This window comes from Cyprinodon tularosa, unplaced genomic scaffold, assembly GCF_016077235.1.
Source record: "Cyprinodon tularosa strain WSP-4 unplaced genomic scaffold, ASM1607723v1 ctg246, whole genome shotgun sequence".
NCBI lineage: Eukaryota > Metazoa > Chordata > Actinopteri > Cyprinodontiformes > Cyprinodontidae > Cyprinodon > Cyprinodon tularosa.
Genome location: NW_024038913.1, coordinates 482,482 through 497,123, shown reverse-complemented (window position 1 = coordinate 497,123; position 14,642 = coordinate 482,482). Strand labels below are relative to the sequence as shown.

Genomic DNA, 14,642 nt, shown 5'->3' with positions numbered 1-14,642 from the left:
AAAAATTTGTAAGTTTAAATCTTTATAAGTCTGTTAAACGTCTTAACTTTTTACAAAAACAAGGAAGGGAAAAAAATCCAAAACACTATTGCAATTCTCTTAGAGAATGCCCTTTTTTGTGCCTGTAGGTTTCTCTCTGGCTGGCACAATCTGAAACTCCACACAATACTGCTGTCTTCATGGCCTTTCAAAAGAGTGGAGAGGGAAAAAACACAAAGGACATATGTAGAAAAATTGAAAGTTATAAAAAAAAAAAAAAGATAATTAAAACATAGCAATGAAAAGAAAGACCCAAGGAGTTTAGGAGGGGCAGAGTAGGACAAAGAAAGGGTTAAACAGAATGAACAGTCCTATACACCATGACCATCTCAGTTGTTTTGTGTTTGGAATCACAGCTGTATTTTCCTTCCTCTTCAAAAGTCTTCTGTCCCTTTACAGTTTGGTTTTAAGGGCAGCATTTGCTGTTGGCACTGAGTTCATGAAGGCAGCCTGAGATTTCCTTTGCCCAGGAAGAACTGGAGGACACGGTCCACAAGCAGAGCAGCCACAAAGTCCACCACCAGAACCTGGGCGATTATTAATTTGAACTGCAAGGAAGTTTATGGAACATGTTACACAATCTCATCAGCTTTGTTTTATTACAATGTGCCAAAACCAAAAAAATGGTTAAAATAGTGTTAGCTCACCTCAGTTGGGATATCCACGAGAGCAAACTGTTCATTGAATTCTGGAGAAGAACCTGTAAGAAGTCCTACAATTGCTAAACCCGAAATTGCAATACTCCACAGTAGCGGTCGATTTTCACTCAGAGATTCCATGAAAGGGTGACCCTATTGGACATAAAGAGGAATCCATTATATATACAATACAAGGTACAAATTTTGATTTTACATGCATACAAAAAAAAAACAAAAAACATAGCCATAAATAGTAACACCAGGAACATGTACCTTGTAGTTTATGGCAAAGGTGGCCATCTGCATGGCCATTGACATTATGTACACAGTGCTGTTAATCAGACTGGGCTCAAATTCTTTATACAGATCAACAAACTGCTCCTCTCTGTAATAAAACAAACAAAACAAAAAAATAGCACATTCAAAAAGGTTAGTAGGAAAAACTGATAACCTTTTGTTTCCAATTTAAAATCAAATCATCAACCCTAAAGAATGCCTCCTTGTAATGTACCATGAGCATGACAAAGATAATATTTTTATAACAATTATAAATAAGATAAAAAGGGCCTGTTCATCGATAGTTTTAGCATGATAAAGATGAAATTAAGGAAGTGTAGGAGTCAATTCAAAAACAAGTAAATATGTTTAAAATGTATATATCCCATTCATTCTGGTAAATAATATATTTTGTTCATTTGAATTTACAAATGTCTAGATAGCAGTTGTGAAAATTACACATTTCTGTCATGTTGTTTTAATTCATGGTCTACACAAGCAGATTTTTGCACTACTCTGCTGTACTCAGAGGGGGGTAATAACTAGTTAGATTTACCCAGTTACACTTACTTGATTAACTTTTGTAAAAATAAGAAGTACTTTTAGGAGCAGATATACAGTGTTGTGCTTTTTACTTTTACTTATTGGTGTATTGGTTAAATGTTATTTTCCATCTCCTGAGTCTGTAGTGTCATTTGGAGGTTGAGTGAAAATACATTAAACAGTACACTGTACCTTTACCTAATCTACATACTGTAAAATATATTTGTAACTAAAAAAATATGTTTTGAAGCGTATTCATTACACCTGATTTTTTTATTGTGTAATTAATTTTATTTTTTAATATTTTATGTTTATTTCTATCTTATTCTTTGAAACACTTTTACATCATTGCGTAAAATAATAAATCAGATGGTATGAGCAGCTACTCCGTACTTGAACAGCCTTTTTACCAAATACTTTTTTACTCTTGAGTAATTTCTTTAAAGGCTACTTTTTGATTTTACTTGATTAAAAATATGATGAAGTAGTGCTACTTTTACTTAAGTACTAATTTTGGGTACTCTACCACCCTCTAGTTTTACTTTTGCTTACCTTGGTGGACTTCTGCTTTGTGCCTCCTTATAAAGGTACACAAGACTACAGAAGTGAACAGCAAACTGCAGCAGCACAGTCAACACCGTATACAGATTGAAGATGTTTGGTAAAGGCCGCTCTCGAGACAATGTTTTCAGAGGCTGCAAAAAGAGGAGAATCCTCATTGGTCTTTTCATAAGAAACATAAAAGTGGTGGAAATGAAGAGACCTGAAACATTTACACTGTAAGTCTTACCTTTGATCTAGATATAAAGAGAAAGCATCCAGCCAGAAGCAAGCCTTGCAGAGTTGCCTGAAAATCGCTGAATTTTACTCCTTCGAGGTAGAGGACAGACTGACTGTAGGCCAGCACTAATGCATTGAGAGCAAGAATCTTAAACATCTGGAGTGTTGTCACCAAAGTGCAGCGACCTTGTTTTATCACATGACAAACTGGAGATAAAAAATAAAAAAAAGACAAACAAACAGAATTAATCTAAGCAATGGGTATCAGTTCAATGTGTAATCATAGCAAGTCATACTGAGAACAAAAAATTGAAACTTGTGACTCACTGCACTGAATGGAGGAGAGTTTTGACGTGAAAGGAGCAGCAATGGAAGCGTCACCAAGCTTTACTACTTGTATCTGATCCTCTTCAAGCTCTCGAAGCACTTGACTGATCCTTTCCTGCTTCAGAATAATACTAGTGGTCATATTAAAGGACAACCTGGAGGCAGTGTTATTTCCAAGAATAAACAACAATATTATGGAAATGTTTTTTCTATAGAATCTCATATCAATCCTGCATGCTTAAATCTACAAAATGTAAGCATCATCAAAGGTAGGCGTTTTATACTAGGCTCATAAAAAAAAAAAAAAAAAAAATCTAAAAGTAATTCCCAATCATGTCAAATGTATTTAATGAAACTGATCTTAAGTCAGAATGTTTTCTAAGATGAGTTCATTGTGTTTTTAAAGATATTTTTTAAATGTTCCTTATTGCAGCTTGATTTAGTGCAGGCTGTGATTGGACTGAACAGAAACTGTTTCAGACTTGGCTTCCTCAATATATTTGTGCATAAAATGATCAAACTTTGCCATATTTCTGTGTGGAGGTGATTTTAGTTTTAGGCAGGATAATTATGCCTTCAATTATTATTAATTTCACCGCCATATTTTCTTTTAATTATTTTCATTTTATTTTTCTTATAGTATACGTTTATTTTTGTTTGTCTCCTGTGCTGCTCAAAAAGATTGCCCCTTGTGGGATTGATAAAGTGTCTAGACCGAAATCTAAAGCATTCCTAAATCTCATGAAGACAGTCAACAACATTCAAAAACCCCTTTTATAACTCAGACGGTGGATAGATAACCAAATATCTAGGTGCCAAGATTGCTATGAACCAAACAACATAAATGTATTAATTCTATTAAATCATTAGTTTAAATATTGCCGTATACTGCATGATCCTGTGGGCCTAGTGTGTTTGCTTAAACTAAAACCGAAAGGTGATGTAAGTTGTCAATTTTCTCCATCCTTAACCATTTGTCACTATAGCTTTATTTTTTCCCTATTTAGCCAAACAAAAAGACATTGGTACTTCTTATATTTGGAGACAAAGAAAGTTTTAAGTTAATAGTTGTTTAGTAGTTGGCAGAAAGTGGCCAGTGGCATCTATGAGAAATTATTATTATTTTTTTTTTCACAGAAAAAAACATATACTTATATCAACCGATAAAGTGAAAAGTCACCTTTTGTGCTGCAAGCTGCTCCTCTCTCTGGGCCATAAGTCGCTGTTTGGCTGCCCTGGAGCTCATTTTGGTCCCGGAACTAGCAGGTGGTACAGGCCTGGACTCTGATGCTGTTGCCTCTCTTTCTCTACCCCGCTTCTTCTTTTCAGGCAGACGCTCTGGGGCATTAGCTAAGAGGGCTACCCCTATGTATATAAAACAAAAAGACTGTTGCTCAGAGCTGTGGTAATTTATAGCAAATGAGTTTGAATACTCTAATTTATTCAAAACAACATACCTATGTGAGCATGTTTAAGAGCTCCTACATCATTCGTGCCATCACCACACATCAATGTCACATAACCAAGCCCCTTCAGACTGGTGATTACAAATTCCTAAAACACAGCATTAATAAATTTTTGGTGAGAATTTGCTACATAATATTAGGAAGAGGAGGCAAAAACTATAACACTGTTAAAAAAGTAAATGGCAATTGTTGTTCTAACACACAATTGTATTGTAATCCGACTCAGAAATATAAATTTGACATCTAACAAATAAATACACGTTTGCCCAACTCAAATTCTCAGAAGTTGGTTTAACAAGGAGTTTTAAATCGCCTATACAAGATTTTTTGAGTTCCCTCAACTGTAAACTCATGGGCATGCGCACTGCTTATGTTCATGGACACGCCCACTACGGTACGGGGTTTCCTATCCCTTTCTTCAAGGGCACAGCCTTTTTCCCTCGTGTTTGAGAAGATTGGCGGACATTGTGATTTTATGCATCTGGAGAACCACGGAGGAACGACCCTGGGACCTTACCAGTTTTCCCGGTGAGTGCTGCAAAGTACAGACAGTTAGCGGTTAGCTCCGTGAGTTAGCATTCCCTTGTGGTGTATTGCCACCGAGTTGAAGCATGAGTTCACATGTTTTTCACGTTCTGATGAAAGGAAAAGCAGCGCACGTGCACGTGTATAATGCGCGTGTGCGCGTGCGTGTTTATGCCGCGCATGTGCGGGTGAGTGTTTATGCATAGAGAAAAGAGTGTGCCTGTTATTTTCATTGTACAAATGAAAAGAGACATTAAGTTGAGTGTAATAACTTATTAAATTTCTAAATTGTTTTATGTAGTGCAGTGTTGTTGCACTCAGGCACAGAATATTACAAGACTACATTATTTTACTTTCTTAATCCGATGTGGGTATTTACTGTTATTTACATTATTTACATGTGGATTTTTTGCTTTCATGATTTTATTTGCTTTACAAGAAAAACAGTGACATTAACATTTTATATGTTAACCCTGTAATGCAGCAGTTAATTCGTAATGAGTTAGAAAAGTTACATTACACACTGAAATTTATCATACTTGGAGAGATATAAACTGTACAGTTAAGAACAAGAAGTGAATGGATTTAACTAAGCCCTGTTGTGCTATGCAGGCTGGGTTTTTTGGATACCCTGGATTCTGGATTCTCTCCTTAAATGGAGATGGCGAGCCAACCGTGTGAACATCTGGATTTGGATTGAAGAGAAGGATTTGGACTGAAGAGGACTTTCTTTTTTTGCATTCATCGTCCTGTCGGAGTGGTAGGACTAAAAAGAAAAACTCAGAGATAAAAAGGGAAAACCTTTTTCTTTTTCCGTTGGGAAACAAGACATTTTATTTCATTTTATTTTTTTTAAAAGGGTGCACCCAATTTAAAGAGACTACAATTGAAAAAAACAAACTGAAGGCCGTCCAAATTTGTAAAACTGTTATTTTTTCATATATGTTAATACACTTACTTCACAAAAAATTACCTGTGTGTTTTCCTCTTACTAAAATGGTGTCTTACTGTTTTTTCCCTCATCATCACTCTTACGAATCTAGAACATTCTGGTCCAGTGTCAGGTTACTTTGATCTGTGCAGTTAAGATTATGTTGTTGAACATGGTTTTATACTGTATCTATGCAATGTTTGGCTTGAAGCAATAAAAATGTTGTATTAACATAATTTTTTGTGTGTTGAATGATTGGTAGTGAAGACGATTGGTAGGACTAAAAAAACTGAGTTGATAGAACTCAACTTGCAGATAACACTACAAAATCTATATGTCAAACTCATAAAACAAAGTTGATAGAACTCAGAACTTAAAGGTGAAACTCAAAAACCTAAGTTGGTAGAACTCAAAATTTCTATGTAACACTCCAAAAACCTAAGTTGGCAGAACTCAAAAATCTTTGTAAACTCAACCACAGTGAATTTAAGTAAGGAAAACTCAAAAAACCAAATGCATCACGTTGCCTAGAAAATGTAAGTTCTGTCAACCTCTATTTTTTTTTTCAGTGAACTTGACAATGCTGCTTAGGGACTTACCTTCTGCTTTGGACTGACCCGAGCAAATACTCTTATATGTGGTAATAGAGAGTGGAGCAGGTTGGGATCGCAGCCCAATCTGGCCAGCCCTTCTCCTGTTACACACAAATCAAATTCCTGCACAAACGAAGAAACCGAAGGAGGGGGCAGTGTCACAGACACTGTACCATCAATGGATTCCCAGTGCCACTGACCTGGGGGAAAGAAAAAAAAAAAAAATCGTCAAAAAACTCTGCTTTAATCCAAATGTCAAAACACTTTCAGAAGAAGAGACAAAACATTCACCCTGATTGGGGCTTGGTTGCAGTATAAGTGTATGCTCTTTCTGGATAAAGTGGAGCTCTCTTGCAACATGACATGCAGTAAGAGGATTGTCTCCTGTGATCATCACCACCTGAAAGAAGGGATGAGAGAGTTAGCCATTATAAAACACTGATCTTTTGAGAATGAATTAGCTCCATTAGCTATTTACATGGTGAGATGCTTCTTGGATCTCCTTGATTACTGCCTTGCTGTCATTCTTTAGTGGACAAGAAACAACCATGAAACCAGCAAACTGAAGACCACACTCCAGTGCATCACGACTTATCTCCCGAACCTGCATGATTGAAAAAGACTTTTAGTTAGTTTCTATCAGAATTGTGGATAGTCAATATAGGAAAATCAAAGAGCCTCTGTTAGTTTAAAAAACAAAACAATCCGCTACAAATAAATCAGACCTGTTGATGACTGAGATGTCCAATTTCTTTATAACCTAAGGCGAGGACTCTTGCTCCTTCCCGTGACATTTCCCTGTGAACTTCGTCATAATTTCCAGGACATTCTGTGAACTAATGAAAGCAGTATTATGACACTCATTTCTGATTAGGTATTGAAAAATCTGTGAAAAATGTGGAGCAAGAGTACCATTCTCCTTAGAGTTTCTGGGGCGCCCTTCACAGTTGAGATATAACAAAGCTCAGTGGATCCAAGCTTCTCATAAGAGGCCAACACAGACATCCTTTTCAAAGCACTGGCAAAATGGAAACGTTGGTGGATTTTGAGTCCCTGTGTTTTGATACCCCGTGAGAACACCTTTTCATCTGGTTAAAGAAGGAAAAAAACCTAAGTATCCACTCTATTGTCAAATCAAAACATATTCTTGAATTAAATACTCAAACACTAACATGGAATCACATTTTTGCCTTATAAAACTCAAGTGATCCAAACAGAAACAGTGGAATAAAATACTCCAAATATACACACCATTTTGAACCCCAATAATAGCAGCAAAGGCATATTGCTCTCTCATACTTTTTCTTTTTACTGTACATTAAGTTCAATTTGCATGTTTTCTAAGCCAAAACAAGGCTTTGTATTTGGTCCGCTCTATAAAGTCTTGAACTCAACAGTATTTCTGACTTTTTTAATTGAAAAGGCACCTTTGGTAAGTGTCCAGTCAGCAGCAGTGAGCATAGCCTTCTCTAGTGGATCTCCCACCAGTTGCCCATCATCCAGAGTAACCAGTGAGTGACATGTAGCCACGACCCTATGCGTCTCAACTGGGATCTCAGAGACAGGCATCACTTCCTTTCCCTCTCTGCCATTAAAAACAGGAAACAACCAATAAATCACAATAAAAATACATTTTTAAAATCAAAACCATTAGACTACATGTTATGTGGTTGCTACTAAACAGAGAATTGGTTGATAGGGTTTACCTGAGGCCCGCTACGCCTCGAACCACCAGGCTGTCACTGGTCAGAGTTCCGGTTTTGTCAAAACAGCAGATCTCTACTTTGCCTGCAAATGGTATCCTGAAGGGTTCTGTGCAGAATACATCTAAGGTAGAAAAATTTTGACAGAATGAAACTCAAGTGTAACAGGTATAAACGCGGTTTTGTTAGTTGGGTGTCAAAGTCAATCAGGACAGATGCAGAAAACATACTTACAAAGTTTAGCTAAGGCAATAAGGGATGTGTTAACAGCCAAAGAAAGCTCTATTGGAAGTTCTGGTGGAACCACTGAAGTGAGAATAAGTGTGCACTCCAAAAACAGCTTGTAGCGATTTCGTGTGAGATCCTTGGTTCCTAAGGAGGGGATTCGAATAAAAAATGATGCTTCAGTTTAAACGCAACCCTTCACTGTGGCCCTTAAGTACAAACTTGATTTTGTTGACCTTCAAAGAGATTTACATTTTAATGATCAAACTGTTTGAGCCTCACCTTCTACCCAGACATATGAAGCAGCTGCAATGGCGAACACGAGGAGGAAAAGAATAAAGATGAAAGTCTCCAGATTGTTTGCAGTCACTCTTTTTACACCAAAGAGAATAGTCCTCAGCAGTTTGCCCTGTAGCACACCATCACAACACCCACTGTTAATTTCGGACAGCAATGGTTTCCTTATTGGAACATAATAAAAACATTAACATTTAACTTCTATTCCTTACCTGAGAAGTATAGAATCCTGTTCTCAGTACATAGGCCACACAGCCATTGTCTACAGCTGCAAAAAAGAAGAACGCGTTTGTGAGGATAAGTAGAGTAGAAGAGATATTGAGTAATAATAAATGCAGCTTTCAAAGGCAGTAAAAACTCCTGTTGACTAATGGGATTAGTACTTACGCTTGAGTCCAGCACTGGTTTTTAAAGGAGGCGTATGCTGAACCACTTTTGTTCCACCCGAAATAATATGCAGGCGAGAGTCTGTCTGAAGGTCCAAAATTCGCTCTGGATCCAAGTCCTCTACAGGCTCCTGGTCACAATATTTTTCAGTTTGAAAGAGAAGCAGAGGTTAAAAAAAATTGTTTAATTTGCAGAGTAAAACAAAACCACATTTAAAAGTGCCATAAAAAGGAGTTTTGTTTGTTTTTTGTCACACATTACATCTGCTACTTTAAGCAGCAAAATGTGCATCAAGCATATGTGATAACTTGCCTTTAGTTACTATTTGGTCACTGTGGGGGAATTCTAAGGCCACGGTACCACCAGTGAAATTGAACTCAGATTTTCAAACATGTCGCTTATCACATGAATTTATCATTAAAAACTGTGGTGGTTACTTTTTTCAGTAAAAGATACATAAAAATAACAAAGTTGTCTGATGATATAACAGGCATGCCCAAAGCTGATCCTTGAGGGCCGCTGTCCAGCAGGTTTTAAAGGATTCCCTGCTTCGGCAAAGCTGATTCTGATGAATGCAGTTGAGCAAAAGCTTGTAAATCAGCTATCAATGAAAATCAGCTATGTTAAAGCAGGGAAACTTCTAAAAGCTGCAAGACAGCAGCCCTCAAGGACTGACTTTGGGCATGCTTGATATAAAACATTTAGGCATGATTAAAAAAAAAAATAGCAAAAATTGTATAAATATGTATGGAGACACACACCTTGCCTCTTAAATGTAGGTATTTGACTCACTTTCATTTGTGGGACAGACTCTCCAGTCAGCATGGCCTCATCCACAATGCAACGCCCCCGGAGTAGCAGGACATCACAGGGAACCAAGTTATCCTGGGGTGAGCGTCCTACAAAATAAAAACAACACACATTTAAAAAAAAAAAATCACAGATGAGGTCAATGTAAGCTTTCCAGTAAAAAGTCCTGAAATTTAGGAGTGGAGACTCACCAATAGAGACAATGTCTCCTGGAACTAGTTCATCGCTAGAAATAGGTCTCCATTTCCTATTGCGATACACCTATAAAAAACATATAAAAAATACAACCACTTATCGGTTCGTATGATGCGAAATTGAAAACATACCATATAATTGAAACTTTATTTAAAGAGTACTTCAAACACTTACAGGAAAAAAGTGCTGTATGCAGAATAAATAACCAGCAGTCATATGATACCATTATAAACCAATATTAAAAAGACCTAACGAAACAAAGCAGCACTTGATTTAAATAACAGCAGAATCATTGAATCAGTAAAAATAAAGTAAAAAGGAAATCTAAAATGATTAATAATAATAATTTTTTAAAATCAACACAATGGTGTCAATGGCCAAGGAGTGGAGATGTCTTTGTAAATTCTGTATCACTCTTACTTAAGATCGACTGTCATTCACATATGGCATGTTATACTGTTGGTACTTGCACCTTTACATTATACATTAGCAACAGGCATCATTTAAAACTCGATCAAAGCTTACCTGGATCATATAGGGCTTGTTTCCCATGCGGCGTATCTCTGACATATTCCTCATTTGCTGTTGTACGAGGGAGGCCTCAAATGCAACCAGCATGAACAGAGTAAAAACGCTGTAATACCAGTATTCATCCAAACACCACAGTCCCACACAGAACACCTGATGAATGGCAGAGGCAGATAACATCACAAGGATGTAAAAGCTTTAAAATAAAGAATTAAACCCAGTCTGGTGCCAAAAGAAAACACAGCAAACCTGGAAGACGAAAAAAGGAGCTGTTGCCCTCTCTTTGAAGAGCTCCAGAAAATCAGGCACCACCATCTCTGCACGATTGGTGCCATATCGCTTTTCTGCAACTTTGAGCTCAGTTTCTTCCTGGTACCCACGCCATGACTGGAAGTGACCCATTGGGTAGTTAATGGGGAAAGCCACTGAGAGGAAACATTTCTTCTCTTTGTAGTCAAAAACGTAACGGATCTTTTGAAACTCAAAAGATAGGATTTTCTCTCCATTCTCATCCTGTTGATCCAGACATAGAAACAAACGTCTTAAAAACAAGCAGATAAAAAGATACACCTGAAGTGGCAAACAATTCACATCAAAATAATCAATGAGAGTCAGAATGTGACTTAACCTAACAACTTTCCATATAAGTTGTGTCTGTTCTAAGCATAAAGACCTTTGATAGAGGCTTTTAATAGAAACGATACCAAATTGATTTCAAGTTTTCTCAACAGGTAACATTCAAAATCTTTAAAATAAGGACAACATGGGGAAAACATTCACTAAAAATGTGAACAAACCTGATCCCTCTGGAGTGGGACAAGCTCAGCAGAACCATTGTTAGGGGTTGGAATGACTTTTGCCAGCGTAGCCAGGTTGGGGTCTGGCTCCTGGGTTTAATGAAAAGAAAGAACAAATTTAAAATATATAATATAAAATATCACAATACAATATAATAAATATAGTTTTTGGAATACAATATTGCTGCCCAGTGATGTACAGAGATAGAAGGAAAAATGCCTGCAAAATTGAAAAATTAAAAAGTCCAAAGTAAAAAAAAAAACCCCAAAACATTTAAACAAACAATAAAACTTCAGGTGGCGTGTGTCATCATAGTTCTTTTGGCAATGTTTTAACACGGTGGTGCAATAATGCAGTAGAGCAAGAACTGTTGCAGTACCCGCATCATTGGTCAGGTATGTATTGCTTATTCTATGATAAAGGGTAAGAAAATGACTACTAAAGACTAATAAAAATGCATAATATCTGATACAATTTTAGCAGTTTTTATTGTTTATTGAATCCCCTCTCTATAAGGTAACTTTCTATTGCTTTAGAAATGAAACGCATTGGTTGCAGATGCAACACAAAGTTCTTCTACCTGAAGACTCTTTTGAAATTGAAGTGAGAAAGTTTTAGCAGAGTTGTGTTAAAGGAGAAGTCTGGTCATATTCAGAATTCAAACTTTTGAAAGTACTTTAAATATGAAATTATTACATACTGTTCAATAAATGATGAGTGTTTTAATTAAGAGTAATTTCCTTTGAATGTGATTTACTGGAGACGTCCATGTTTAAAAAAAAGAAAACTACTGCCACCCGCCGGTTTGTGACGTCAAAGTGCGGTATTGGCTCTTGAGCAAGATCCAGAACTGTGCTGGTGTTTGTCACAATGTGCTATTATCCATCTTGAAAACATTCTTCTTCGATTTGTTGGCTACATATTACATGTTTTTTCTCTGGATAGAAGTTGGATGGCAAATCCTCTCTCTTCAAGTTGGCAATCCAACGACGAACCCGTCCGTGGAGGATCATGAATTGGAAAGGTGAAATAACTAGTTTATTTTCACTTTTACCTGATGTATTACAACATCCAACTGCCATGCAAGTGGGCATTGTCAGTTTAACTATAGTTCTCGTGAATTTCAATGGTGAATTCCTCTCGAAATCTTAAATAATTGTTGTTGATTGCAGACTTGTCTTGTAGTTCCCATTGATTTTACTTGTAAAGCGAGGCTTACCACACCATGATGTCACTGCTGGAAGGAGTCAAAAGTGAGGTGTTACTATATTGGGGCAAAAATGGCCAGTCAGTGATCGCAATGAAAATTATAGTTTTAATTATTTTACTGATTAACCTCTAAATTCATTAAATTACTGTGAACGTATTAGTTTTAAGTATAAATAAAGATCCCCTGGCCGGGAATCAAACCCGGAACCTTCTTGCTGCAGGTTTAGATTATATGAAATAAATAAATAAATAATCGGATCCTCTAAAAATTATTGTGTATAAACAATAGACCATATATTCTTGTCTGCTGACCGGTTTCTGACTGTTGGTCTGTTTGTTTTATATAATTATAATGCAATATATGTACAATATTTTTGTAATTATATCCAAATATTATGGAACATCATTATTGTCGTTATATGTTTATAAAGCCTTAACAAATCTTCATACCTTACAGAAAGTGTTTTCATGAGATCTGTCAGTACATTTTAGGGCATTTTAAAAAGTCAAGTAGTTCAAGACAATTTACTTCTCAAGAGCATCTGACATGTCTCGGATGCAAGTACATATATCAAATTTGGGTAGAGATCAGGTTTCCATTTTTCAATTCTTTAAAGTATTGAAGAACATTTAAGTAATTTCAGAATGATTTCCCCATCAACAATAAAAACGCAATTTTCTATTGTGTGAAAATTTGTTTTTTGTATTGACCTTAAATCAATCAAATGAAATAAAAATGTTTTTTAGCTTATTTATATTTTAACTCTTGCTTACCTTCGAACAAGTGAGCCAACAATGCACGTGCACGGACCAATATCCAGAGAGTGCTGTGAGGACGTGCGCGATCCCGATCGCGGCTAAGGCAAGGAGGCCTGCCTCTGGATACTCGGAGGCACCATATACTCCAAACCACGCATACAACCAGCCAGGGTAGAGAACAGCCAGAAACGGGAGAACAGTGCCGTGTAGTAGTCGGGGCCTCCGTCGGTACAGCGTCACCGAACTCACCAGCTCATCACCGGCACCGCTGTCATTCTGGTTGTGGTTAACAGAGGGGGCCATTTGCAGCTCACCCGGTCCTCGGATTCCGTCTGCAGCCTTACTCCCGTCTTTCTTGTTGTCGTTCATTGTGTCCGAATCCCTCATTTGGCCCCCTCTACCATCCACCACCACCCCGTCTCGCTGTAGCCGTTAAATATACGATTCAATACTCGAAGCGGCGTGCCGTCCAGCTTTGCAAGCCAGTTTGTTGGTTCGACTGCTCCCCGACAGTTGCTTCCGCATACGTAAGCACGCAAAGACACGTAATGTTTAGACGGCGTCAGTCTTCTTCTTCTTCTTCTTATGGGGTTTTATGGCGGTTGGCAGGCTTGTGAATTGTGCATTACCGCCACCAACTGATATGGAGTAAAGCAAGAAAACAGAAAACGATTCACCCAAAAAAAAAAAAAAAAAAAAAAAAAAAAAAAAAAAAAAAAAAAAAAACCTGTGTAACTTAAACCAACATAATACTAAATCACATTTGCCCATATAATTTTAATTTACTCTAGGTCATCTTAACTCTGCCAGTTTCTGATGGTCCCATCGGTCCTCCCATCATACTTCCAACCATCTCCCAGTTCAAATCTTTAATGTCCAGGTATTTTTCTGCAGCCTTCACTATTATTTTGATTTTTTCCGTTTTTTTTGTTGTCTGTGCAGTACAATTAATTACTTCTACCATGAAAAGAACAAAATTTGTCTTTTTAACAATAAGTGAGTCTTCATCAATTTTTTGATTCTCTAGAGGTTTGGAATTTGCCGTGTGTTGAACTGTAGGTTTGGGTTTTTCTGACTGAGATGGGATCCTTTTTGCAGCTTCAGCGTAGGTTATTCCGAGCTCAAATTTCATTTTTTTAATTTCCTCAGACCTTTTGCTTGCTTCACAGCCGCGATAGGCAGCAGTATGTTCTCCACCACAATTACAGCATTTTATTATAGCTTCTTTTCCACATTTTCCGTACTCATGTTCTCCTGCACACCTTCCACACCTCTGTTTCCCTTTACAAACTGCTGCAATGTGACCGAATTTTTGGCATTTGAAACATCTCAATGGTGGAGGATTGTAGATTTTGACATTATAGCTTATGTAACCGATGAATACTTTGCTTGGTAATTGCTCTTCCTCAAATTTAATTAGCACTGATAAACTGTCAGATCTTTCTCCGTTTCTTGTTGTTTTTAACCGTTTTACTTCTTTTACTTTTGCACCGCTTATGTTTTCCAGAATCTCTTTTTCAGAAATTTTTAGAGGAACTCCTCCAATGACTCCCCTGCTGATCTTTTTGTTCTCCATTAGGCTGCACTGAACTCTTATCCCGTCAATTTTGTTG

The 14,642-nt window shown here is 37.1% G+C and overlaps 1 protein-coding gene across 2 annotated transcripts; it reads right to left on the bottom strand.

The window, feature by feature from the left end:
- Positions 1-13,563, bottom strand: atp13a1 (ATPase 13A1). Of its 2 annotated transcripts, none has more exons than XM_038287943.1 (25): positions 13,045-13,563; positions 11,061-11,150; positions 10,513-10,776; positions 10,261-10,416; positions 9,732-9,801; positions 9,523-9,629; positions 8,731-8,860; positions 8,556-8,611; positions 8,329-8,455; positions 8,056-8,193; positions 7,825-7,945; positions 7,546-7,703; positions 7,031-7,206; positions 6,844-6,954; positions 6,597-6,722; positions 6,410-6,518; positions 6,125-6,318; positions 4,061-4,157; positions 3,784-3,968; positions 2,604-2,721; positions 2,287-2,483; positions 2,049-2,191; positions 951-1,062; positions 687-830; positions 1-587 (listed from the first exon to the last, which is right to left on the bottom strand). In XM_038287943.1, the coding sequence occupies exons 1-25, from the start codon at positions 13,414-13,416 to the stop codon at positions 477-479; spliced, it is 3,612 nt and encodes a 1,203-aa protein (XP_038143871.1). In that variant the 5' UTR covers positions 13,417-13,563; the 3' UTR covers positions 1-476. The 2 variants fall into 2 exon arrangements, with proteins under 2 accessions (XP_038143871.1, XP_038143872.1); XM_038287944.1 differs by having other exon boundaries at positions 2,604-2,718.
- Between the last annotated feature and the right edge of the window lie 1,079 nt (positions 13,564-14,642).